Source organism: Bombina bombina, chromosome 3 (assembly GCF_027579735.1).
Source record: "Bombina bombina isolate aBomBom1 chromosome 3, aBomBom1.pri, whole genome shotgun sequence".
Lineage (NCBI taxonomy): Eukaryota > Metazoa > Chordata > Amphibia > Anura > Bombinatoridae > Bombina > Bombina bombina.
In genome coordinates, this window is record NC_069501.1 from 1,091,911,519 (window position 1) to 1,091,936,345 (window position 24,827).

The following is a 24,827-nucleotide window of genomic DNA, read 5'->3' on the forward strand; positions in this document are numbered from 1 at the left end:
CCCTCTCTCTCCCCCCCCTCTCTCCCCCCCCTCTCTCTCCCCTCTCTCTCTCCCCTCTCTATCTCCCCCATCTCTCTCCCCTCTCTATCTCCCCCTCTCTCTTTATCTTCTCCCCTCTCTCTCATCCTCCTCTCTCTCTCATCCCCCTCTCTCTCCCCCTCTTCTTTTGCTCTCTCTCTTCCCCTCTCTTTTGCTCTTTCTCTTTCCCCCTCTTTTTTTCTCTCTCCCCCTCTATTTTGCTCTCTCTCCCCCCTCGCTTGCTCTTTCCCCTCTCTTATCCTATCTTTAGCTCTTTCCTATCTCTTTTGTTCTCTCCCCCTCTTTCTATCTCTCTCCCTTCTCTATCTCTCTCCCCTCTATCTTGCGTGTGCGACCGCCCCCGTCCCCACCCCCTTCACGCCCGACCAAGCCCCCTTCACACCCCCGCTCATGCCCGGCCACACCCACTTATGCCCACACCGCAGATCTGGTAGGGACTCTAATGCCAGGTGTGTTTGTCCTCGTGCTGTCTCTACTGCGCATGACAGCTTCGGACAAACACACTTGGGCCTAGATTTAGAGTTCGGCGGTAAAAGGGCTGTTAACGCTCCGCGGGTTTTTTTCTGGCCGCACCATAAATTTAACTCTGGTATCGAGAGTTCAAACAAATGCTGCGTTAGGCTCCAAAAAAGGAGCGTAGAGCATTTTTACCGCAAATACAACTCTCGATACCAGAGTTGCTTACGGACGCGGCCGGCCTCAAAAACGTGCTCGTGCACGATTCTCCCATAGGAAACAATGGGGCTGTTTGAGCTGAAAAAAAACCTAACACCTGCAAAAAAGCAGCGTTCAGCTCCTAACGCAGCCCCATTGTTTCCTATGGGGAAACACTTCCTACGTCTGCACCTAACACCCTAACATGTACCCCGAGTCTAAACACCCCTAACCTTACACTTATTAACCCCTAATCTGCCGCCCCCGCTATCGCTGACCCCTGCATTACACTTTTAACCCCTAATCTGCCGCTCCGTAAACCGCCGCCACCTACGTTATCCCTATGTACCCCTAATCTGCTGCCCTAACATCGCCGACCCCTATGTTATATTTATTAACCCCTAATCTGCCCCCCACAACGTCGCCGACACCTACCTACACTTATTAACCCCTAATCTGCCGAGCGGACCTGAGCGCTACTATAATAAAGTTATTAACCCCTAATCCGCCTCACTAACCCTATCATAAATAGTATTAACCCCTAATCTGCCCTCCCTAACATCGCCGACACCTACCTTCAATTATTAACCCCTAATCTGCCGACCGGAGCTCACCGCTATTCTAATAAATGTATTAACCCCTAAAGCTAAGTCTAACCCTAACACTAACACCCCCCTAAGTTAAATATAATTTTTATCTAACGAAATAAATTAACTCTTATTAAATAAATGATTCCTATTTAAAGCTAAATACTTACCTGTAAAATAAATCCTAATATAGCTACAATATAAATTACATTTATATTATAGCTATTTTAGGATTAATATTTATTTTACAGGTAACTTTGTATTTATTTTAACCAGGTACAATAGCTATTAAATAGTTAAGAACTATTTAATAGTTACCTAGTTAAAATAATTACAAATTTACCTGTAAAATAAATCCTAACCTAAGATATAATTAAACCTAACACTACCCTATCAATAAAATAATTAAATAAACTACCTACAATTACCTACAATTAACCTAACACTACACTATCAATAAATTAATTAAACACAATTGCTACAAATAAATACAATTAAATAAACTATCTAAAGTACAAAAAATAAAAAAGAACTAAGTTACAGAAAATAAAAAAATATTTACAAACATAAGAAAAATATTACAACAATTTTAAACTAATTACACCTACTCTAAGCCCCCTAATAAAATAACAAAGACCCCCAAAATAAAAAATTCCCTACCCTATTCTAAAATACAAAAATTACAAGCTCTTTTACCTTACCAGCCCTGAACAGGGCCCTTTGCGGGGCATGCCCCAAGAATTTCAGCTCTTTTGCCTGTAAAAAAAAACATACAATACCCCCCCCCCAACATTACAACCCACCACCCACATACCCCTAATCTAACCCAAACCCCCTTAAATAAACCTAACACTAAGCCCCTGAAGATCTTCCTACCTTGTCTTCACCATCCAGGTATCACCTATCCGTCCTGGCTCCAAGATCTTCATCCAACCCAAGCGGGGGTTGGCGATCCATAATCCGGTGCTCCAAAGTCTTCCTCCTATCCGGCAAGAAGAGGACATCCGGACCGGCAAACATCTTCTCCAAGCGGCATCTTCTATGTTCTTCCATCCGATGACGACCGGCTCCATCTTGAAGACCTCCAGCGCGGATCCATCCTCTTCTTCCGACGACTAGACGACGAATGACGGTTCCTTTAAGGGACGTCATCCAAGATGGCGTCCCTCGAATTCCGATTGGCTGATAGGATTCTATCAGCCAATCGGAATTAAGGTAGGAATTTTCTGATTGGCTGATGGAATCAGCCAATCAGAATCAAGTTCAATCCGATTGGCTGATCCAATCAGCCAATCAGATTGAGCTCGCATTGTATTGGCTGATCGGAACAGCCAATAGAATGCGAGCTCAATCTGATTGGCTGATTGGATCAGCCAATCGGATTGAACTTGATTCTGATTGGCTGATTCCATCAGCCAATCAGAAAATTCCTACCTTAATTCCGATTGGCTGATAGAATCCTATCAGCCAATCGGAATTCGAGGGACGCCATCTTGGATGACGTCCCTTAAAGGAACCGTCATTCGTCGTCTAGTCGTCGGAAGAAGAGGATGGATCCGCGCTGGAGGTCTTCAAGATGGAGCCGGTCGTCATCGGATGGAAGAACATAGAAGATGCCGCTTGGAGAAGATGTTTGCCGGTCCGGATGTCCTCTTCTTGCCGGATAGGAGGAAGACTTTGGACCCTCTTCTGGACTTCTTCAGTGGATGTCTAGCCCCCGCTTGGGTTGGATGAAGATCTTGGAGCCAGGACGGATCGGTGAACCTGGCATGGTGAAGACAAGGTAGGAAGATCATCAGGGGCTTAGTGTTAGGTTTATTTAAGGGGGGTTTGGGTTAGATTAGGGGTATGTGGGTGGTGGGTTGTAATGTTGGGGGGGGGGTATTGTATGTTTTCTTTTACAGGCAAAAGAGCTGAACTTCTTGGGGCATGCCCCGCAAAGGGCCCTGTTCAGGGCTGGTAAGGTAAAAGAGCTTGTAACTTTTTAAATTTAGAATAGGGTAGGGAATTTTTTATTTTGGGGGTCTTTGTTATTTTATTAGGGGGCTTAGAGTAGGTGTAATTAGTTTAAAATTGTTGTAATATTTTTCTTATGTTTGTAAATATTTTTTTATTTTCTGTAACTTAGTTCTTTTTTATTTTTTGTACTTTAGATAGTTTATTTAATTGTATTTATTTGTAGCAATTGTGTTTAATTAATTTATTGATAGTGTAGTGTTAGGTTAATTGTAGGTAATTGTAGGTAGTTTATTTAATTATTTTATTGATAGGGTAGTGTTAGGTTTAATTATATCTTAGGTTAGGATTTATTTTACAGGTAAATTTGTAATTATTTTAACTAGGTAACTATTAAATAGTTCTTAACTATTTAATAGCTATTGTACCTGGTTAAAATAAATACCAAGTTGCCTGTAAAATAAATATTAATCCTAAAATAGCTATAATATAATTATAATTTATATTGTAGCTATATTAGGATTTATTTTACAGGTAAGTATTTAGCTTTAAATAGGAATCATTTATTTAATAAGAGTTAATTTATTTCGTTAGATAAAAAATATATTTAACTTAGGGGGGTGTTAGTGTTAGGGTTAGACTTAGCTTTAGGGGTTAATACATTTATTAGAATAGCGGTGAGCTCCGGTCGGCAGATTAGGGGTTAATAATTGAAGGTAGGTGTCGGCGATGTTAGGGAGGGCAGATTAGGGGTTAATACTATTTATGATAGGGTTAGTGAGGCGGATTAGGGGTTAATAACTTTATTATAGTAGCGCTCAGGTCCGCTCGGCAGATTAGGGGTTAATAAGTGTAGGTAGGTGTCGGCGACGTTGTGGGGGGCAGATTAGGGGTTAATAAATATAACATAGGGGTCGGCGATGTTAGGGGCAGAAGATTAGGGGTACATAGGGATAACGTAGGTGGCGGCGATTTGCGGTCGGAAGATTAGGGGTTAATTATTTTAAGTAGCTTGCGGCGACGTTGTGTGGGGCAAGTCAGGGGTTAATAAATATAATATAGGGGTCGGCGGGGTTAGGGGCAGCAGATTAGGGGTACATAAGTATAACGTAGGTGGCGGTCGGCAGATTAAGGGTTAAAAATTTTAATCGAGTGGCGGCGGTGTGGGGGGAGCTCGGTTTAGGGGTACATAGGTAGTTTATGGGTGTTAGTGTAGTTTAGGGTACAGTAGTTAAGAGCTTTATGAACCGGCGTTAGCCAGAAAGCTCTTAACTCCTGCTTTTTTCAGGCGGCTGGAATCTTGTCGTTAGAGCTCTAACGCTCACTGCAGAAACGACTCTAAATACCAGCGTTAGAAAGATCCCATTGAAAAGATAGGCTACGCAAATGGCGTAGGGGGATCTGCGGTATGGAAAAGTCGCGGCTGTAAAGTGAGCGTTAGACCCTTTAATCACTGACTCCAAATACCAGCGGGCGCCCAAAACCAGCGTTAGGAGCCTCTAACGCTGGTTTTGACGGCTACCGCCGAACTCTAAATCTAGCCGTTGGCCTTTTATATAATAGGATTACCCACTTATGCATAACTAACATGGTTATATTAATACACTTTTTACCTCTCTGCTTTCTATGTAGACTGCAGACTGCCCCCTTATCTCAGTACTGACTCATAAATAACTCCACGGGAGTGAGCACAATGTTATCTATGTGATACACATGAAATTAGCTCTGTCTAGCTGTGAAAAAACTGTCAAAAAGCAACCTTCAACTTCTTAGAAATCAGTTTATGAGCCTACCTAGGTTTAGCTTTCAAAAAAGAAAATCAGCAGAACAAAGCAAATTTGATTATATAAGTACATTACAAGTTGGTAAAAATGACATGTACTATCTTAATCATGAAGGCTTAGAGGCCCATTTATCAAGCTCCGAATGGAGCTTGAGGGCCTGTGTTTCTGGCGATCCTGCAGAATCGCCAGAAACAACAGTTATGAAGCAGCGATCTAAAGACCGCTTTTCCATAACCCTGTCCGTCTGTTTTGAGCAGGCGGAAAGAGATCGCCACAATTCAACCCAATCGAGTACGATCGGGTTGATTGACACCCCCCTGCTGGCGGCTGCAGCTCTATATTCTTCTCCCCATAGTCTTCTATGGTGTGCGCTCAAAAAAACTATTAGTTATTACTCATGCACTAGCCTGACACTGTGTTAGACCAACTGCTAAACCCTTATGTGTTAAGAATACTTTACATTCCTATTTTCTTCACATAGAATTTTATTTTAAAATAGATAAATTCTAGAAACACATAAATAGACATGTATACTTACACACATACACATATTTAGACATATATTTATATATATATATATATATATATATATATATATATATATTTATATATATTTATATATATATATATATATATATATATATATATATATATATATATATATATATATATATATATATATATATATATATACACACACACACACTAGACTCCTTCTCGAACACTTTGCCATATAACATATACCTTTTAACCTTTTTTTTTAAAATGTTTTATTAATATTTAAATTATATATTTAAACTTAAACATGTATATATGTGTGTAATACTTAATTTTAATGTTTTTGGTGTGTTTTGTGATTTTTGTTTTTTAACCCCTAGGGGCCGATTTATCATCTGTCTGGCGGACATGATCGCTATCGGCATTTATTATTGCACAAGCAGTTCTGATTGGCCGCTAGCAGGGGGTGTCAATCAACGCGATTGTATGCGATCGTGCAGATTGCTGTCTGATGCCTCAGAGCAGATGGACGAGTTAAGGAGCAGCGGTCTTAAAACCACTGCTTCTTAACTCCTGTTTCCGGCGAGCCTGAAGAATCGTGCGGAAACAGGGGTATCTAAATCGGCCCCTTACAGTTCAGTTCAGATCTCAAGTTGGTGTAAATATTCTAACGCAGTTTCGGCTTTCACTTGAGTGCAAACTTACATTTTTTAACATAAAATAGTTAGCGTCTTTGCGATATCCATTGAAAGTATAGGTTGCGCTTAGGTGATGATGGCCGCGCTAACCCTTCTCTGGTAAAAATGCCTTACCATGGACTTGTAATACAAAGTTGTGTGCTAATGTTAGCGCAGTCCAGCAATCATTAGCATGTTATTAGTAATCTGGCCCTTTGTATGGAAAAACCTCCCCAGTGGAATTCTTATCCATCTGAAAACTATTAATGCAAATATAATATGAAAATCAGAATATAACTTCACAGTTGCAATTGTTTTTGATATTTTAATGCACAAAATTCTATTAAACTGTTTTAATTCTACAAACAAATATAAAGATCCTTAATACGTTAAAGCTTTTACTCATATTAATATTATTAAAATGGGAATGAAGTGGAACACATCTATTTATCTTTATGCCTGCTGCTAACAGCAGGATGTTTCATCAACATTATAACAAGAAAAGTCAGTAAAAGTTCTACACAGCAGATGAACAGTGAACTTACTGCCAAGAATCAGCAGGACATATATGAACTATTTTTGTGTGAAACTGACCAAAATGTTCTGTTCTGATAGGTAAGCACAGCTAAAAAAATACATAAACATCTCTAAATGTTCTATTTCATTGTCAGAGCAGCCAGAAGTGAAGTACATTACATTGTGGTGCCAGCCATTCTGGCATTCAATGAGTAAAATCTCACATTTAGATTTATTTAAAAATAATAGTATTAGAGTCCTAGCTGGTAGAATGGCAAAATACTGATAAAAGGTTCTTTTTCTGGTCCTTCTGGCAGTGAAAGGTTTGAAGCTACCTGGATGCAACTTAATGTTTCCTAAATGGCACAGGAAGTAAATTGCAAGTAACAAGTTAAAACAATTGCAGGCAATAACTGCAACATTAGAATAGACACCATCTATATAATGTGATATTAAAATTATTCTCTAAATCTCTCCAGATCAGATGCGATTTTTACGCTGACCCTTGCAGGGGATGTTGAGGTGGAATTATTGTAAAAAAGGCTCAGTCCCTAAGAGTGGCGAGATGGCTCCTATATAAAGGAATGGAGCTCGCTGGAAAGGTACGCTACACTTCCCTCCATAGAGTGAAGTTAGTGGGAGCACGGGGGGCACTTAAAACTCGCCACCTTCTAACTGATGAGAAAAAACTGCGAGATCTGCAGTGCAAAAATCTTTACAGAATTACGCTGGAAATTCCATATACACCCATATTCAGCCCTTTTTTTGCAAAAGCAATAATTACGCTTTGTATTTTATACTTATAAGTACGAGGTTTTGGGGTTTTTTGCACATCCAGTGTACTAAAATTACAATTTTACACTGTGCATATGATTTTTTCCTGTGTAATTTACATACAAATTTGACACTTTTGATAAAACATGATTTTTGGTGAAGAATTTTTTTACAATTATTGATGCACCTTAACAATACAATTTTTTTCCTGCATATTTTTGCAGTATGGGCCCCCTTAGCGAGACACCCTGTTTCCAGGGTAAAATGTGGCTTTATAGTATTCCATCAGGGAAAAAAAAGGGCTGGCGAGCATTCTTATAGAATCAGCCCCTGAGAGTTAAAGGGATACTAAACCCAATTTGTTTCTTTTATTATTCGGAGAGAGCATGCAATTTTAATCAACTCTTATTTACTCCTATTATCAAATTTTCTTTGTTCTCTTGGTATCTTTATTTGAAAAAGCAGGAATGAAAGCTTTGTGGACTGCCTATTTTTAGTTCAGCACCATGGATAGCACTTGCTGATTAGTGGCTTTATTTATTAAGTCATCCTATCAGCAAGTGCAACCCAGGTGCTGAACTTAAAATTGGCCGGCTCCAAAGCTTTCATTCCTGCTTTTTCAAATTAAGATACAAAGAAAACATAGACAAATTGATAATAGGAGTAAATTTGAAAGTAGCTTAAAAGTGCATGCTCTATCTGAACCATGAAAGAAAAAATTTTGGTTTAGTGTCCCTTTAAGTTTCTAATATCAGTACACCCAAGTTTTTATCACCATGGATACAATAAGTGCTCTATTTTTTTGCCCTTTATTTTAAATGAATGCAAGTTTAGGTTCATACTAATGGTCACTACAAGTAAATATCTGAGGCAAATTAGTATGTATTGTTTACTTTATTATGTATGCAGTGTATGTTCCTAGGTCTTTCCAATACACTATCTAAATGAACATTAAACAGTTTCAGATTGTATAATAAAATAACTTTACAACATCCTTTGTTTTGTCCGATTTTTTTGCAATTTAACTTGTTTAAATTATTTTGATTCCTCTGAGTTTCTATAATTTTATAGGCACTGCCATATTGAAATCTAACTTTTCCCTTATCTATCTCTTCTGCTGAGAGTGATTACGGACAGGCATAAAAGAGAGTGTTCCAATACGACTGTGTGAAAACTATCGGCTAGATTACGAGTTTTGCGTTATGAGGGGTGCAGTGCTAACTTGCAAGTTATCGTCACCGCTCACTTCCCTACAGCACTGGTATTACAGGTTTATAAAAACCCTGCGTTATCAGCAAGAAGTGAGCGAAGAGCAAAATTGAGCTCCATACCGCACTCCAATACCAGCGCTGCTGAAAGCCGCGGTGAGCTGGTTTTACGTGCTCGTGCACAATTTCCCCATAGACATCAATGTGGAGAGCCGGCTGAGAAAAAGTCTAACACCTGCAAAAAAGCAGCGTAAAGCTCTGTAACGCAGCCCCATTGATTCCTATGGGGAAACAAAATTTATATTTACACCTAACACCCTAACATGAACCCCGAGTCTAAACACCCCTAATCTTACACTTATTAACCCCTAATCTGCCGCCCTCGACATCGCCGACACCTACATTATACTTATTAACCCCTAATCTGCCGTTCGGCAGTGAAGCCAAAATGAAACTATCACAATTCAGATAGAGCATTGATTTATAAACAACTCTAAAGCTTACTTATGTTAAAGGGATACTGAATCCAAATTTATTCTTTTGTGATTCAGATAGAGCATGCCATTTTAAGCAACTTTCTAATGTTCTCCTATTATCAATTTTTCTTCATTCTCTTGCTATCTTTATTTGAAAAAGAAGACATCTAAGCTATTATTTTGGTTCAGACCATGGACAGTACTTGTTTATTGGTGGGTGAATTTATCCACCAATCAGCAAGAACAACGTTGTTCATCCAAAATGGGCCGGCATCTAAACGTAAATTCTTGCATTTCAAATAAAGATACCAAGAGAATGAAGAAAGTTTGATAATAGGAGTAAATTAGAAAGTTGCTTAAAATTGCATGCTCTATCTGAATCACGAAAGAAAAAAATTTGGGTTCAGTGTCCCTTTAACTAATTTGCTCCATTCAGTTGATTGAGTAATGCACTACTGGTAGCTAGCTGGATCCATAAGATGAGTAAATGATAAGTGGCAGATATGTGCAGCCATCAATCAGCAGCTCCAAGTAGTGCATTGCTTCTCCTGAGCCTACCTAGGTATGTTTTTCAACAAAGGATACTAAGAGAACAAAGCAAATTAGATAGATGACAATTGGAAAGTTGTTTAAAACTGTATGAACTATATGAATATTGAAAGAAAAATATTGGGTTCAGTGTCCCCTAAAATACATCATTATGTCTAACATTTATTAATTGCGTAATATTCCTTTAAATAGTGTTCACTTTACCTTTTACAGGCATGTTACATAATTTCATAAGAGTGATAAGAAATTCTTGACTACAATGTCCCTTTATTATAAAACTATGGATGTCACAATGTTTGTAAAACTTTCAACATTCATTTAGATTTGTTTTATATTAATCCCTCCTTTTTATTATATTTTCTTAAATATGAAATACAAATATATATAAAAAAATAATCTTTAATAATTGAGATGAAATATATTGCCAATCGTATTGCAGCCCTCTATGGCAGAGGGACAGTGAAGAGGTTAATGAATGGTATGTTTGGAAAGCAAATAAAGTGCAGTTGCTCTGCACTATTTGTGGCCTCAGGAACTTCATTAGATTTAGATACACAAAGCCCCAGGATATTACTTTCTCTTAACTACTAAGAATAAACTGAAACATTAGAAGACGCTTTTGCTCTTTTCAAACTCTCAATTCTTAGTAAGTTAGCCCTGATGTGCTATAAGTTGTATAGTAAATACTACAAGGTTCTCCTCTATTAACAATTTCTGTTAGTCCTACAATAGAACTTCTGCAATTAAAGATTTTTTTATGTAACTTATATACCACAGATATTTCAGTGCATTTGAATAAAATAATATGTAAAAGTGCTTCATTTAAAATTCAGTTTATAATTACACACCTCAATATCAAGTTCTGAATTTTGTTCAGTATTTGCAGCATGTTTTTTGTGTGTACCTCTGATGAGAAAAGGCCTCGGCAGCGAAAGTTCGTGTTATTGGGAGCGGAAGTGAAAATCTGTACGACAATGACTTGTGCATTGGCTACTTGGTAGCTCTAGATATTACATTAGGCGGGGTATTAATTATAATTGACATGTTTAAAATAAACATTTTGTATTCCAAAACCAAAACTCAAAAATACTTTTTTAATTAATAATAAATCCATTTGCACGGGGCATGATGGGAAAAGTGGGCATGTATGGTGGATGATTTATTTATACTGATAATAATGTAATTGTGCTTATTATACGTTAAGATTTATTGTTTGGGAAGAAAGGATTTTTCAATTTTGCGTGATTTGAATCTACAATCAAGAACGACTGCGGGAAATTAATATCTTGCAGAAGAAAGTAGAAGCAGTTTATACAACCTTCAATAGCAGGATTTTTAAAATGTCAACAATGTAAATTGTAAAAATGCAACGTTACTAGTTTTCTGACATTGAAAAATAAAGCAGCTAGATCTCTCCACAAGTTTACATTCTCACTGTACAGAACCGTTTGCAGATTAATGGTACTGCAAAAAAATTAAAAAAATTTTTTCTTAAAAAGTGTACTGTATCATGGATATTCTTTTAAGGAATATCATAAATGTTATAACTTCTCAATATTTCTAGATACTAGATATTTATATGAAAGATGAGGATACACGATAGTTTCAAAAGTGTATCCAATATGGCATTGTTGGCTGTTTACAGTATGTTTTGCACATGCGCAAAAAAAATATTTTTTAATTCCAAAACGTCTTGGTATATTCGCAAGTGTGTCAAAAAGACCAGTTTGGCATCGTATCAAGTGCAAATTCAATATGTGAACATTGGTCCTGAAAATCTGTTAAACCTGTCTAGAAACTGAATTGTGATCAGCTCTAAAAGGAATGTCCCACGTAATTTATAGGGCTTTTTTATTAATGATCAAATTATACGTTTTCTGTTCCGAAAAACCTCAGAATCGAAAAGTGCTTATTGGTGTCTAAAAACATGCTGGAAAAAACTTAAAACAACAAGCATTTAATCCCTTAAAGGGACAGTAAAAAGGTGGTTACCTTGTATATAATCCTCTTCAGACTTGCCTCTTATTTCAGTTCTTTTGACAGACTTCTATTTTAGCCAATCAATGCCCTCTCATAAGTAACTCCATGGGCATGAGCACAATGTTTTCTTTATGGCACACATGAACTAATGCCCTCTAGCTGTGAAAACTGTCAAATGCATTCAGATAAGAGGCAGCCTTCAAGGACTTAGAAATTAGCATATCAGCCTACCAAGGTTTAGCGTTCAACAAAGAATTCCAAGAGAACAAAGCAAATTTTATGATAAAAGTAAATAAAAAATTTTAAAATTGCATGCCCTATCTGAATAATGAAGTGCTATATGAAGAACATTGGAATATGGAAAACTAATGTTAAATGTCGGCTTAGCGCACTTGGTTAACCGCAATCCGGTTTGCATGCGAGTAAGGGTGTTAATTTTTTTTCTCACTTTTCACGCTCCAGTGAAATCTATGGGGGAATAAGTTAAAAAGTGGTTGCGATATTCGAAGTTTGGCTTTTCGCACGCGTCAGGTTAGTGCTAGTGATTTTTTTGTTTTACTTTCATCTTGTAATACGCTTGCTACCCGACATGCGCATAAAGCCTCTGTCTACCAAAGTTAACGCACGAGTGGGAGTGATAAATAACGCCTCACTCATAATCTAGCCCTTAATTATTTTTACAATAAAATTGGTGACTGTATTATTCTGGTTGATATATCTATTACTCAACACATTGGTAAAGAATTCAAGATTAAAGACTAGGGCAGCTGTTAAAGGATATGTAGGGTCTTATTTACTAAGCAAAATACCCTTGAATGTGTGTGTGCAGATATAAAATGACAGCCTGAGCACTATGCAGATGACTGTACCTAGAGTGCTTTAAAAGCAAAGAAACTTGTAAAACATCACATTGAAAATGCCTATTATTAAAGGGACAGTCAACACCAGAATTTTTGTTGTTTAAAAAGAAATATAATCCCTTTATTACCCATTCCCCAGTTTTGCAAAACCAACACTGTTATATTAATACACTTTATACTTCTGTGATTACCTTGTATCTAAGCATCTTCTGACTGCCCCTAATCACATGACTTTTAGTTGTTATCTATTGACTTGCATTTTAGCCAATTAGTGCAGTGTCTGCCACTAGCCACGGGTGTGATCACAATGCTATCTATATGGCCTACATGAGCTTGCTCTCCCCTGCTGTGAAAAGTAAATAAAAAAGAGGTGGCCTTCAAGGGCTTAGAAATTATCATATGAACCTTCCTAGGTTTGCTTTCAACTAGAATACCAAGAGAACAAAGCAAAAATGTTTATAAAAGTAAATTGGAAAGTTGTTTAAAATTACATGTCCTGTTTGAAAAATGAAAGTTTTTTTTTACTTGACTGTCCCTTTAACACTGAGTGTGGCTATGTTTGTGATAGTAACAAGCTATCAGTAAATAAACCTCAACTGAACTGTTCCGCGTATTCATTGTAAAATAATACTGTAGCCTAATCATTTGTCTGACACTCTAATACCTGTGACAAATGTTATTTTAAATGTGCCTCAAGTTGCCTGAAGGATTCCTTAATGTAAGACTGTGCTGAAAAAAGACTTTATGTAGTCATGCTTTTTGGCACAGTTCCACTAAGTTGTCATAACCATAATATGTTAGCATTGTTTACTGCACTCTCTTGTTTTTTCAGTTTTTTTTATCCAGTCTCAAAAGGTGCTATTTAATATATTTAGATATTTGCACAGACAAAAAATTTTTTGGATAAATTATGTATCATAAAGATTTTACAAAATCTGCCCGTTATTTTTCATGGGAAACGTTTTCGGGGTAACAGAGGAGCAGCTGGACAGCAGCTTAAAGGGACAGTCTACGCAAAAAAATTTATTGTTTAAAAATTGTTATTGTTTAACATTGTTAGATTAATATACTTTATAACATTTAAGCATCTACATTTCTGCCTGTTTCAAAGGCTCTATAGACAGCCTTTTATCACATGCTTTTTTATTTGCTTTTCACAACAGGAGACTGCTAGTTCATGTGGGCCATGTAAATAACATTGTGTTCACGCCCGGGGAGTTATTTAAGAGTTAGCACAACACAGTATTAAATGCAAGTCAATAGATAACAAAATACAAGGTCATGTGATCAGGGGGCTGTCAGAAGATGCTTAGATACAAGGTAATCACAGAGGTAAAAAGTATAATAATATAACTGTGTTGGTTATGCAAAACTGGGGAATGGGTAATAAAGGGATTAGCTATCTTTTAAAACAATAACAATTATATTGTACACTGTCCCTTTAAACTTAAATATTGTTAAAGTGGTAGCTAGTGCTACTGCTACATGCCAACATTTGTTTTAAAAAAAACAATTTATTCTTTTTAAGGTTATTTATAATTATGCAGTTATTGTGTCTTTTAATAAAGAAGCCTTCCTGAGTAAAGTCAAAATTAAACTTTCATGATTCAGATTGAGCATGCAATATTAAACAACTTTCCATATTATTTCTATCATCAAATTTACTTTGTTAGCTTGGTATCCTTTGTTGAAGATTAACCTTGGTAGGTTAAGGTCTATCAGTACCCTACTGGGAGCTAGCTGAACCTACTATATTCCACAAAACCATTGTTTGCACACTCTAGTGGGCTATTTATGAATTACACTATTAAGCCTCAGCAGAGCATATTAGAAAAGGAAAACAAGTTAAAATATAGTGGCGCCAATTACTTTATGGGCAGTAAAACCTGACAAGTATTTCTTCAGTATTTAAACTACTAATATAATTAGAAAAATAAATACATTGGCATCTTTTTTTCAGGCTAGTCTTTGCCTTTAATATATTATTATATCTAGCATTTATTTACTGTTTTGTGTCCCTTTATTGCACACATCTCTAGATATTATAGCTTATATAATAACTGACATAAATATATATTTTATCTACTTTACATTGGCCATAATTACCAGTGGGTAATGTCCTGCTTAACAGCATTCTGTTCAATACTATTTTCAGTCTTGCGTTGTGTTCTATCATACATTGTTTTTTAAGAGGACCACACATTAGCAGTTAGCGCTATAAGTTCTACACCTCATTCAGTTATTTTTATTGTGCACCCACTGCTCAACGCTAATTAGCTGTTTAAGGCTTTATGTCATTTTGATTAATGCAAGCCATGTCTAAAAGAACTTGTAGGCTCTCCCCCATGACTTGGTTTAGCAACCTGTTTACTTTCTGGGATGCATTTAGTGGGAGTGTAGTTGTATTAAAGTAATAAAAAGCAAAATGGTCAGGCATTCCTGAAAGTTATTTGATGAAAATTTTGTGTGTGTATGTTTGTGTGTGCGTGAGCATGTCTATGTGTGTGTATGTTTGTGTGTGCGTGAGCATGCTTGTGTGTGTGTTTGTGCGTGAGCATGTCTGTGTGTATGTGTGTGCGTGAGCATGTTTGTGTGTGTGTGTTTGTGTGTGCATGAGCATGTCTGTGTGTGTATGTTTGTGTGTGTGTGTTTGTGTGTGCGTGAGCATGTCTGTGTGTGTGTATGTTTGTGTGTGCGTGAGCATGTTTGTGTGTGTGTGTTTGTGTGTGCGTAAGCATGTCTGTGTGTGTGTATGTTTGTGTGTGCGTGAGCATGTTTGTGTGTGTATGTTTGTGTGTGCGTGAGCATGTCTGTGTGTGTTTATGTTTGTGTGTGCGTGAGCATGTTTGTGTGTGTGTGCGTGAGCATGTTTGTGTGTGTGTGTTTGTGTGTGCGTAAGCATGTCTGTGTGTGTGTATGTTTGTGTGTGCGTGAGCATGTTTGTGTGTGTATGTTTGTGTGTGCGTGAGCATGTCTGTGTGTGTTTATGTTTGTGTGTGCGTGAGCATGTTTGTGTGTGTGTGCGTGAGCATGTCTGTGTGTGTGTGTATGTTTGTGTGTGGGTGAGCATGTTTGTGTGTGTATGTTTGAGTGTGCGGGAGCATGTCTGTGTGTGTATGTTTGTGTGTGCGTGAGCATGTCTGTGTGTGTGTATGTTTGTGTGTGCGTGAGCATGTCTGTGTGTAAATATGTTTGTGTGTGCGTGAGCATGTCTGTGTGTGTGTATGTTTGTTTGTGCATGAGCATGTCTGTGTGTGTGTATGTTTGTGTGTGCGTGAGCATGTCTGTGTGTGTGTATGTTTGTGTGTGCGTGAGCCTGTCGGTGTGTGTTTGTGTGTGCGTGAGCATGTTTGTGTGTGTGTATGTTTGTGTGTGCGTGAGCATGTCTGTGTGTGTGTATGTTTGTGTGTGCGTGAGCATGTTTGTGTGTGTGTGTATGTTTGTGTGTGTGTGAGCCTGTCGGTGTGTGTGTGTTTGTGTATGCGTGAGCATGTCTGTGTGTGTGTGTATGTTTGTGTGTGTGAGCCTGTCGGTGTGTGTGTGTTTGTGTGTGCGTGAGCATGTTTGTGTGTGTGTGTGTTTGTGTGTGCGTAGCATGTTTGTGTGTGTGTATGTTTGTGTTTGCGTGAGCATGTCTGTGTGTGTGTGTTTGTCTGTGCGTGAGCATGTCTGTGTGTGTGTATGTTTGTGTGTGCGCAAGCATGTCTGTGTTTGTGTATGTTTGTGTGTGCGTGAGCATGTCTGTGTGTGTGCACGTGCGTGTGTGTAATGATTTATTTCACTGTCACTTTCAGGCATCAATGCTATGATTAAATGTGGACAAGTATAGATTAAACATCTGCAAGCCTATTATAATGTATCACTTGGCATGGTCATACAGTGGTAATTTACAGCCTAGGCACTTTTGTAAAACACAGGGCAAGCACTGTTGTAATATTGTTGTTCCATCTGATCCACTGATTACCTTTTTGTAAAATGCTCCATATTTTCATGTTCCTTTTTGCAAACTCCTGTCTCTCTAACAAACATTTTATTCTTTTACTCCTTCCCCTCACCACCTGAAGCATTCATTGACCCATCTCTGCTACCGTCACTTCACACTTTTGCTCTTGTGAGCTCCAAATTTAAGCTCTCTTCCCCCTCCCTGCACCACATCCCAAAGACACTCTCAATACTGTAAATCTGTAACTCATGTTGGTCACTCTCTCTTGTTAATATTAGCTGATAGTGATATCTCCCCCATCCTGGTCCCTAATTTCTTCTTAATCTCAGCCGCCCACGTATGCCTTAGCATAGGCCAAGAAACCAGAACTCAGGAAACCTAACTCCATTTCCTTGTGTATCTAAAGTAAACACTCTCTTCACTTGTGCACTTGTGAAATTTTCATGATATCTGAACTAGAGCACAGGTAAAATAACCAGCTGATCCGTAACCATGGTTACTAACATGTGCTCTAGTTCAGATATCATGAAAATCTTGCCTGTTAGGAGAACTTTAGGTCTGGGATTGAGCAACACTGTTCTAGAACTACACCTACAGAATACCCTATAATGTCCTATTTCATCCATCACAGTTAACCCTATGCACTAACACAACCTCTATTAATTAAATTAATTAAAAAATACCATTAACTTACCATTTCTTAAATCCACTGGGGGCTTCAGATTTGCTTTTTAACAATTATGATTGATAAATATATTATGTTAACTAATCAAGAATGTCAAAGTTGCACATGAGATAATGCACAGTTTGCAAATGGGAACAGGGAAAAAGTGAATTACATGTGAATAATTTAGACAAGTTTACTTTTCTAACACTCGGCTGAATGCATGTAAGGAGGATTGACTGATTTAGCACTATAACAGCCTGGGAGCAGTGTTCTCTTATACAGTTTGCTTATAAGAAATTCATTAGTTATGGAATGAGTGGAAATTTGAGATATTCTATAAATGGAGTTGAATTAAATGCTTTTGCTTATTTATGGAGATTTTTGTGAAAGGGATACTAAACCCATTTTTTTTCTTTCATGTTTTAGATAGAGCATGCAATTTTAGGCAGCTTTCTAATTTACTTCTATTATCATTTTTTCTTAGTTCTCTTGCTATCTTTATTTGAAAAAGCAGGAATAAAAGCGTTTGAGCCGGCCCATTTTTGGTTGAGAACCTGGATTGCGCTTGCTGATTGGATGGCTAAATGCAGGCACCAATCAGCAAGCCCTATCCAGAGTACTGAATAAAAAATAGGCCGGCTCCAAAGCTTTCATTCCTGCCTTTTCAAATAAAGATAGCAAGAGAACAAAGAAAAATGGATAATAGGAATCAATTAGAAAGTTGCTTAAAATTGCATGCTCTGCTCTATCTGAATCATGAAAGAACAAAATTGTGTTCAGTATCCCTTTAATTATTTTAATGAAGCATTGCAAATCATTTAAGATACTGTTGAGAAAATAATATGCTTAGTTGTGGACTTTTTGAATTTCAGGTATGGTTTGAATACACATAAGGCTAAGGCTGAGAAGCATTTACTGAACCCAACAAGAACTCAGGAAAAATTACAGACTAGAAATAGACTTGGGTAATCTACACTCAAACAAAAGCCAAATTATTTTATTAAATGGACACAAAAATATATATTTTTAAGTGTACCCCAATAGCATTTTATAACTCCTATGTATGTTGACATAATGGTGACCCAGTTCTAGTTCTTAACTTCATTTTTTTCCTGTTCAAGCTGGGTAATAACACCAATCAGAAGCCTCTCTATACAGTGATGAGTCTAGCGAGGGAAGGCAATTGGAGTGTGTGCTATTACTTACAAATAAAGTTACATGGAAGTTAAAAAAAAAACACTGGCGCAAAATGGAGCTGGCAGAAGGGCCTACAATAAAGCAAACTACTAGTTTTATGACCCAATTAAATTGAAATGTTATACAGATAATCCTTACAATATTTGAAATATTAAAAGTAAATATGCAATAATGCTTCCTTTAAACCTCAACAAGACAGAACTACCAACCAACTCATCAAGTCCAATCTATGTCACTATTTTGCTGGCCAACTACTAAAATAACAAAAATCCTTTGTTTTCCAGTCTTTGAAAAGGTCAGCTGAATTAGCTTGAATTCATGATTTACTTGTAAAACATAACATGCACATAGTGCAAAAGAAATGTCACTTTTCTACACAAATTAATTGTGTGGGATTATGTGAACATGTTATAGTAATAAATGGTGCCAATAAACCACATGAAAGAACTTACCATCATCCTTGTCAGGCACAATCACAATCTGAGCAGAAGGAAACGCAGATCCAAGTCTTCCGCCCATGGGCATGCTCAAAGTTACATTGAAATATTCTGCCTCCTCGTACAATGAATCATCAATGATAACCACACGACAAGCTTTCTCCTGCTCTCCTTTGTCAAATCTTAAAACACTGTTGTGATCCTCGGGCCTTGATATATAATCAGAGTATGATAAAACGGAAGTTGGGACTGTTCCAGAAGCTGTTCCTGTAAAACAGATAGTTGGAATGTATTTACACTTGCTGTATGTCAGATTTAAATATGTCTAGGAGGCAGACTTTCAATAAGATGCATTTTGATATACTACAGTTTTTTTTTTCGAAAAAGTGATTTCCAATCCTGAGCTACCTTCATGGTCATTGGTAAGTATCAAATGTATAAATAAGTTAGATAAGTAATATTCTAACAACATATAAACTAAAGCTGTACTCAATAGTAACATCCAGTTTAGATACAGAAATTTTCAATGAGTTTCCAATGGTGGAGTTAATCATTTTCAGCTGGACGCATGGCAACAGAAGGTTCCCATTCAAGTCTATAGGAGCTGAAAAATTATAATTTGTGCACAGTCTCATTAATGACATTCAGCCAACGGTATAAATTGTTAATAACCTAAAATTGTTAAAAGCCTTTCCTAAAGTATTAAAATGTCCATTATGAACAGTATTTTAACATTTTAAAATACATTTAAAACATGTAAAACACATATATTCAAAAAAATCATATGAATAATGAAGAATTAGGATGATGGATCATGTCCGCCAGACATCACTGAATGCCGACAGCATACGCTATCGGCATTTATCATTGCACAAGCAGTTCTAATGCACTGCTTGTGCAATGCCGCCCCCTGCAGATTCGCGGCCGCTAGCAGGGGGTGTCTATCAATCCGATCGTATGCGATCGGGCGGATTGATGTCCGCAGCCTCAGATGCGGCGGACAAGTTAAGGAGCAGCGGTCTTAAGACCGCTGCGTCTTAACTCCTGTTTCCGGCAAGCCTGAAGGCTCGCGTGGAAACAGGGGTATTAATTCGGCCCGATTAACTTAACAAAGAAGTCTAACATAGATGGAAATTAATTATTTAAAAATAAATGTGTGTGTTTATTGGGGGAGTTGATTACAGGCGAAGGTTGCAAGCAAATAAAAAAAAAAAATACCCCATCTTGTTAGAGTTGCTAATTTTTCTCAAGGAATTGCTCAGTTGCTGGACATTAAATTAAAATAGGGGAAGAATTACATTAAACATCTTACTACATTTTCATGCAGTTGTTGAAAAGAATGAGAATGTATAGAAACTGGGAGAAAAAATGGAAGCTGATAACATTTTACATCAGTCAAATTATTTAATGCTTTGCATCTCAAAATGAAAACCTCCAGTGGAAACTCGGCAATGGAAGCTTGGAATAGTCACACATGTTAAAACCCAGAGAAACCCAACACAAACCACTTTGTATAGCTCTTCTAATGAACTGTAATATAATTGTATATGCAATAGTTAAAACAAATACAATGGCCCTGATTATATAAAACACATTTGTGAAACTAACATTTATTGCAAAAACTTGCCAGAATATCGCAAAAAGCTAAATTTTCGTATTTATTAAGATTTGATCCGTGCCCTCATTATAACAATAAGTTGTAAATCAAAGTCCATTACAATCAATGAAGCAACATCTGGCATCTGTCTTGTAACTGTTTGGTGGCAGAGTTTCCAAGATGGCCGTCACAGTTTTGCTGTATAATCTTCCAAACATATTTGTCATAGTAACTGCAGTTGTGCAGCCTTCCTTTACAACGACTAACCAAGGGAGAAGGACGACTCAGTCACAGTCATAGTAAATTCTATTTCTGCTATGTGGCTTCTGGCTCAGCTTCTACTTATTGCAAACAACTAGAAATGGACCTTTTTAAATAGAGGGTATGTCCACAGCCTTTGCCCTGGGGCCTAGTAAGGTCCAGTTATAACCCCTGCATATGGCCAGTCCTGAGGTAGGTCATTAGCTCAATAAGCACCAATACAAATTTATTTTAGTATCCCTCAGTAAAAACAGTTATTGCTCCTGTATACAGGAGTATTGTAAAATGTAGTATTTCATTTTGATTGTTGTTCATTTGATTCTTATATGTTATATCTTCATTTTAACATAAAATCACCCTAGTTAGGTTTTATAGGCTAAATATGTTTTTCCCCCTTTATGTAAAAATGAATTTACCTTGCTGGGTATAGCAAATGACCATAAGTTCTTGATTGATGTCTCCGCTTCTCTTGACTGGAATAAACAGTTCACCAATGTCTTCTTCAATTTTATAAATTGATTGAGGTATATAGACCGTAGATTCTAAAGAAATGATCAAATAATGCTATTAAAATATGTTTACAAAAATATAACATTGTTTAACAAAAAACTTGATAAACATTTAAAAGTTCAAGAAGCTGTTATATATAATATTGGCATGTCTTCATAGTTTTTTTCAACTGAGGTTACTGCTTAAAGGGACGTGACACTCATACAATGTTTAAAAGATTCCAATTTACTTCTATAATCAAATTTATAATCAAATTTATTTCATTCTCCTGGTATTCTTTGTTGAAGATAATATGTAGGTAGGTCATCTGCATGTGTCTTGAGCAATATATTTCAGGAGTTTTTAAAATTGTATGTTCTATCTGAGTAAAGAGTAAAATATGCATAATTTGCAGTTTGGGTAGGCTCCTATTAGTAGCCTCTGATATATTTATAATACCTTTTTCTTAGCATTTTTTATAAAGCCCTTTCAGATATAAGGCCTAACCTTATGAATGTATTTAATACAGATTAATTATGGACATTTTTAAAACCACTCAATAGCTAATAGCGCTCCATGCACTATCTATTTAAAGTACAGGGTGCACTAAAATGTTTCATCTGAGTTAAGATGCTCTGGCTAAAATGTACTAGTGCATTATTCTCAGCACAAGACCAAGAGCAAGATAACACACCTGCATTATCATTATTATTTTGCCCCACGTGAAATATAGCCCTAAATGCCTTCCTAATGGTGTATAAATGTATCACCCAATAATCCAGCCCTTCGGCAGGAACTACAGAGGTGATTGTTCTAGCAAATTCACATCCTCTATAAGGGCAAATACCATTTTTATCTTTTTTATAACCTACTAAAATGTTTTTCAAAACCAAAATAACATTTTAAAATACACACATCAATGTAAAAATAAAAAATAACAATAATACATTCTTTCCCACTTGATGAGAAATCAATGAATTTTTGGATGTAAAATACATGATACACGATCAATGCTTTACTCCCTGTTGCCTAATAACAAAGTCTTCAGGTTTGCCAATATTCTGCCAGTTTTAGTGGATTTTATCAGAATTAATTTAACCTTTTACTTAAACTGATGGTAAATCCAAGCGTATTACAAATGCTAGGATTTACCATCACTAAAAATAAACATGAGTTTTTAAAAAACAGTGCTACACTCATCCTAGCTGTTAGGAAAGCACATCGCTAACTCATCACCTCCGGACGCCCACAGCATAGCGCTCCTCTCCAATGAGGTGACGTTTAGACTTCTAGTCATGCTAGGATGTCAGCTGACACGCACAGCTATTGGTCTAGAGGTGAAAACTTCACCTCATTGAAGAAAGCGTTGTGCCGTGGGCGGCCGGAGGCGATGAGTTAGCGATATACTTTCCTAACAACTAGGGTGAGTGTAACGCTGTTTTTTAAAAACTCATGTTTATTTTTAGTGATGGTAAATCCTAGTAGTTGTTATACGCTTGGGTTTACCATCACTTTAATAAAGTAATGATGTGTATAGTAACATAAGAGGAAAAAGCAGTTATATACACCATTGTAGACTGTTTTCTAGTCAGGAGCAGGAAGGTTTGCAGCTCTTAAGTGGGACTTTACCTGTGTTTAAACTTTAACTGTTTTTTTTTTCCCCTTTCTTTTATTATTGGACTGCCCCTTCAAACTGTTATTGATGACCCAATTGCTCACTGGCTATAAAGACCATGTCCACAGGGGTTTATTTTATAAATAAATACCTAATTCATAATATTATTGAAAATGTAGGAAAATACTGTAGTACATTTGCCAGCTGTTATCGCTGTTCCAGCAATTCCGCAGCACAGAGCGTAGGCCCAGTAGGCTTTAATTACTATAATAAAAATATAAACTGACACTGCAATAAATTTCTCCTACAACCTGAAGACTTATCTACTTTTTATCTTCTGAACAATGTTCAGGAATAAAGAGCAGATGTGAGTGGGCAACATGCCAGCACATACCTTCCTTATCAGTTATCTCTTCTTAGTTACATTTAAGCCATCACTTTATCATTTCTTCACTCCTAAACATTGAAATGAATCACTTTACATAAACCAGTTCTTCTCTATCTAACATGACACTTAAATTTTACACCATTTGTATAATGATAAACAGTTCTATAAACCCTCTGCCATTTAAGGTTGCTATGTTCTTTTCTTTGTAGTTTCGCCCAATCTCCAGTAAGCAAAGGTTAAAGGGACAGTGAACACCTTGTAATTACAGTTGTGTTGCTATACAATAGAAAATCAAGTCTGAACATTTTTAAATCAAATTATCATCCTTTTTAATGCAATTATGTCTCAATAGCCAAATTCCACTCACCATTTTACCTTATTGGCAGGAGCCAATCTGGGCTTTAGTCCATAGACAACAAGGCTAGCCAATGACCAATGTCATAACATTGGTATGAAATGCATTGTTTTGCAATTGTTATCTGATGGATTCAATTAGGGACATATACTGTATGTAACAGAGTTAGCCTTGAAAAGTCAGCAGTGTACATTTAGTTCTGAGAATTAGATATTGCTTAATTAGGGCATGAAAGGGGTAAAATAAATAATGAAAACATACCATAAAGTTGTTTCATTATACAAAATGAAACATTTTATACAAAAATATAAAAGTATTTACTGCTCCTTTAAGATACTTGAAATAGTGACAATGTATTTGAATTGATCATCCATTTAAACATGTTTATTTGACAAACTTAGAGACATGAAACCAACAAAAATGTATTTCATGATTCAGATGGCATAACCTTGGCACCCCTGATGTTTTGGAACTACATTTCCCATGATGCTAAACTAGACTGCAGAGTGCCTAAGCATCATAGGAATTGTAATGGTTAGCCATCACTGAGATAGAGGATACAATTTTAAAGAGCTTCATGATTTACTTCTATTATCTAATCTGCTTCATTTTCATGGTATTCTTTGTTAAAAAGCATACCCAGGAGCAGAAATGCAATGCTGGGTGCTAGCTGCTGATTGGTGACTGTACATATATGCCTCTTGTCATTGGCTCACCTGGTGTGCTCAGCTAGCTCCCAGTAGTGCATTGCTGCTCCTTCAACAAAGGATACCAAGAGAATGAAGCACATGTGATAATAGAAGAAAATTGCAAAGTTGTTTAAAATTGTATGCTCTATCTGAATCATGAGCAAACATAAACTTGGGTTTCATGTTGCTTTAAATTTAAACAAATACAGTAGTATCAGTAGTTAATATCCTTCTAAAGCTCATTGGCTGATAGATACATTCTACTAATGGCCATTGGCTAGTAGGTACAGGAAGTATCTGTACCTAACAGATAAGTAAGCATTAGCAGGAAGCTCCTATTAACCAATAAGCATAATGCATTGATGCAACCTTTCTATTCACTGCTTATTTTCATACATATCGTGTTTTATAAAACTTGGTGTTTTAACAGCATTCTTAACCCATTATTGACAGTGACATACTCTGTAAGTTGCCTGTCACAAGGGTCTTCCCGAGATGTAAGAGCACAGATTTCGGTGAGTACCTAGATTTACATATGAAACTATTTAAATCTGCTAATCAATCATTATTAACCTGTAGAAGAACGCCATAATGACACTTGTTCTAGCCTCCAGGTGGCAAAACAGTACAT

The 24,827-nt window shown here is 36.8% G+C and overlaps 1 protein-coding gene across 1 annotated transcript in view; it reads right to left on the reverse strand.

Annotated features, from left to right (window-relative positions):
• FREM2 (FRAS1 related extracellular matrix 2) overlaps positions 1-24,827 on the reverse strand; it is a 305,213-nt gene that overhangs the window by 119,644 nt on the left and 160,742 nt on the right. Inside the window, exons 5-6 of the mRNA XM_053708413.1 lie at positions 21,077-21,202; positions 18,818-19,069 (exon numbers count right to left, since the gene is read on the reverse strand). Of these exons, the coding sequence (XP_053564388.1) occupies positions 18,818-19,069; positions 21,077-21,202 (378 nt within the window). The remainder of the gene's footprint in view (positions 1-18,817; positions 19,070-21,076; positions 21,203-24,827) is intronic.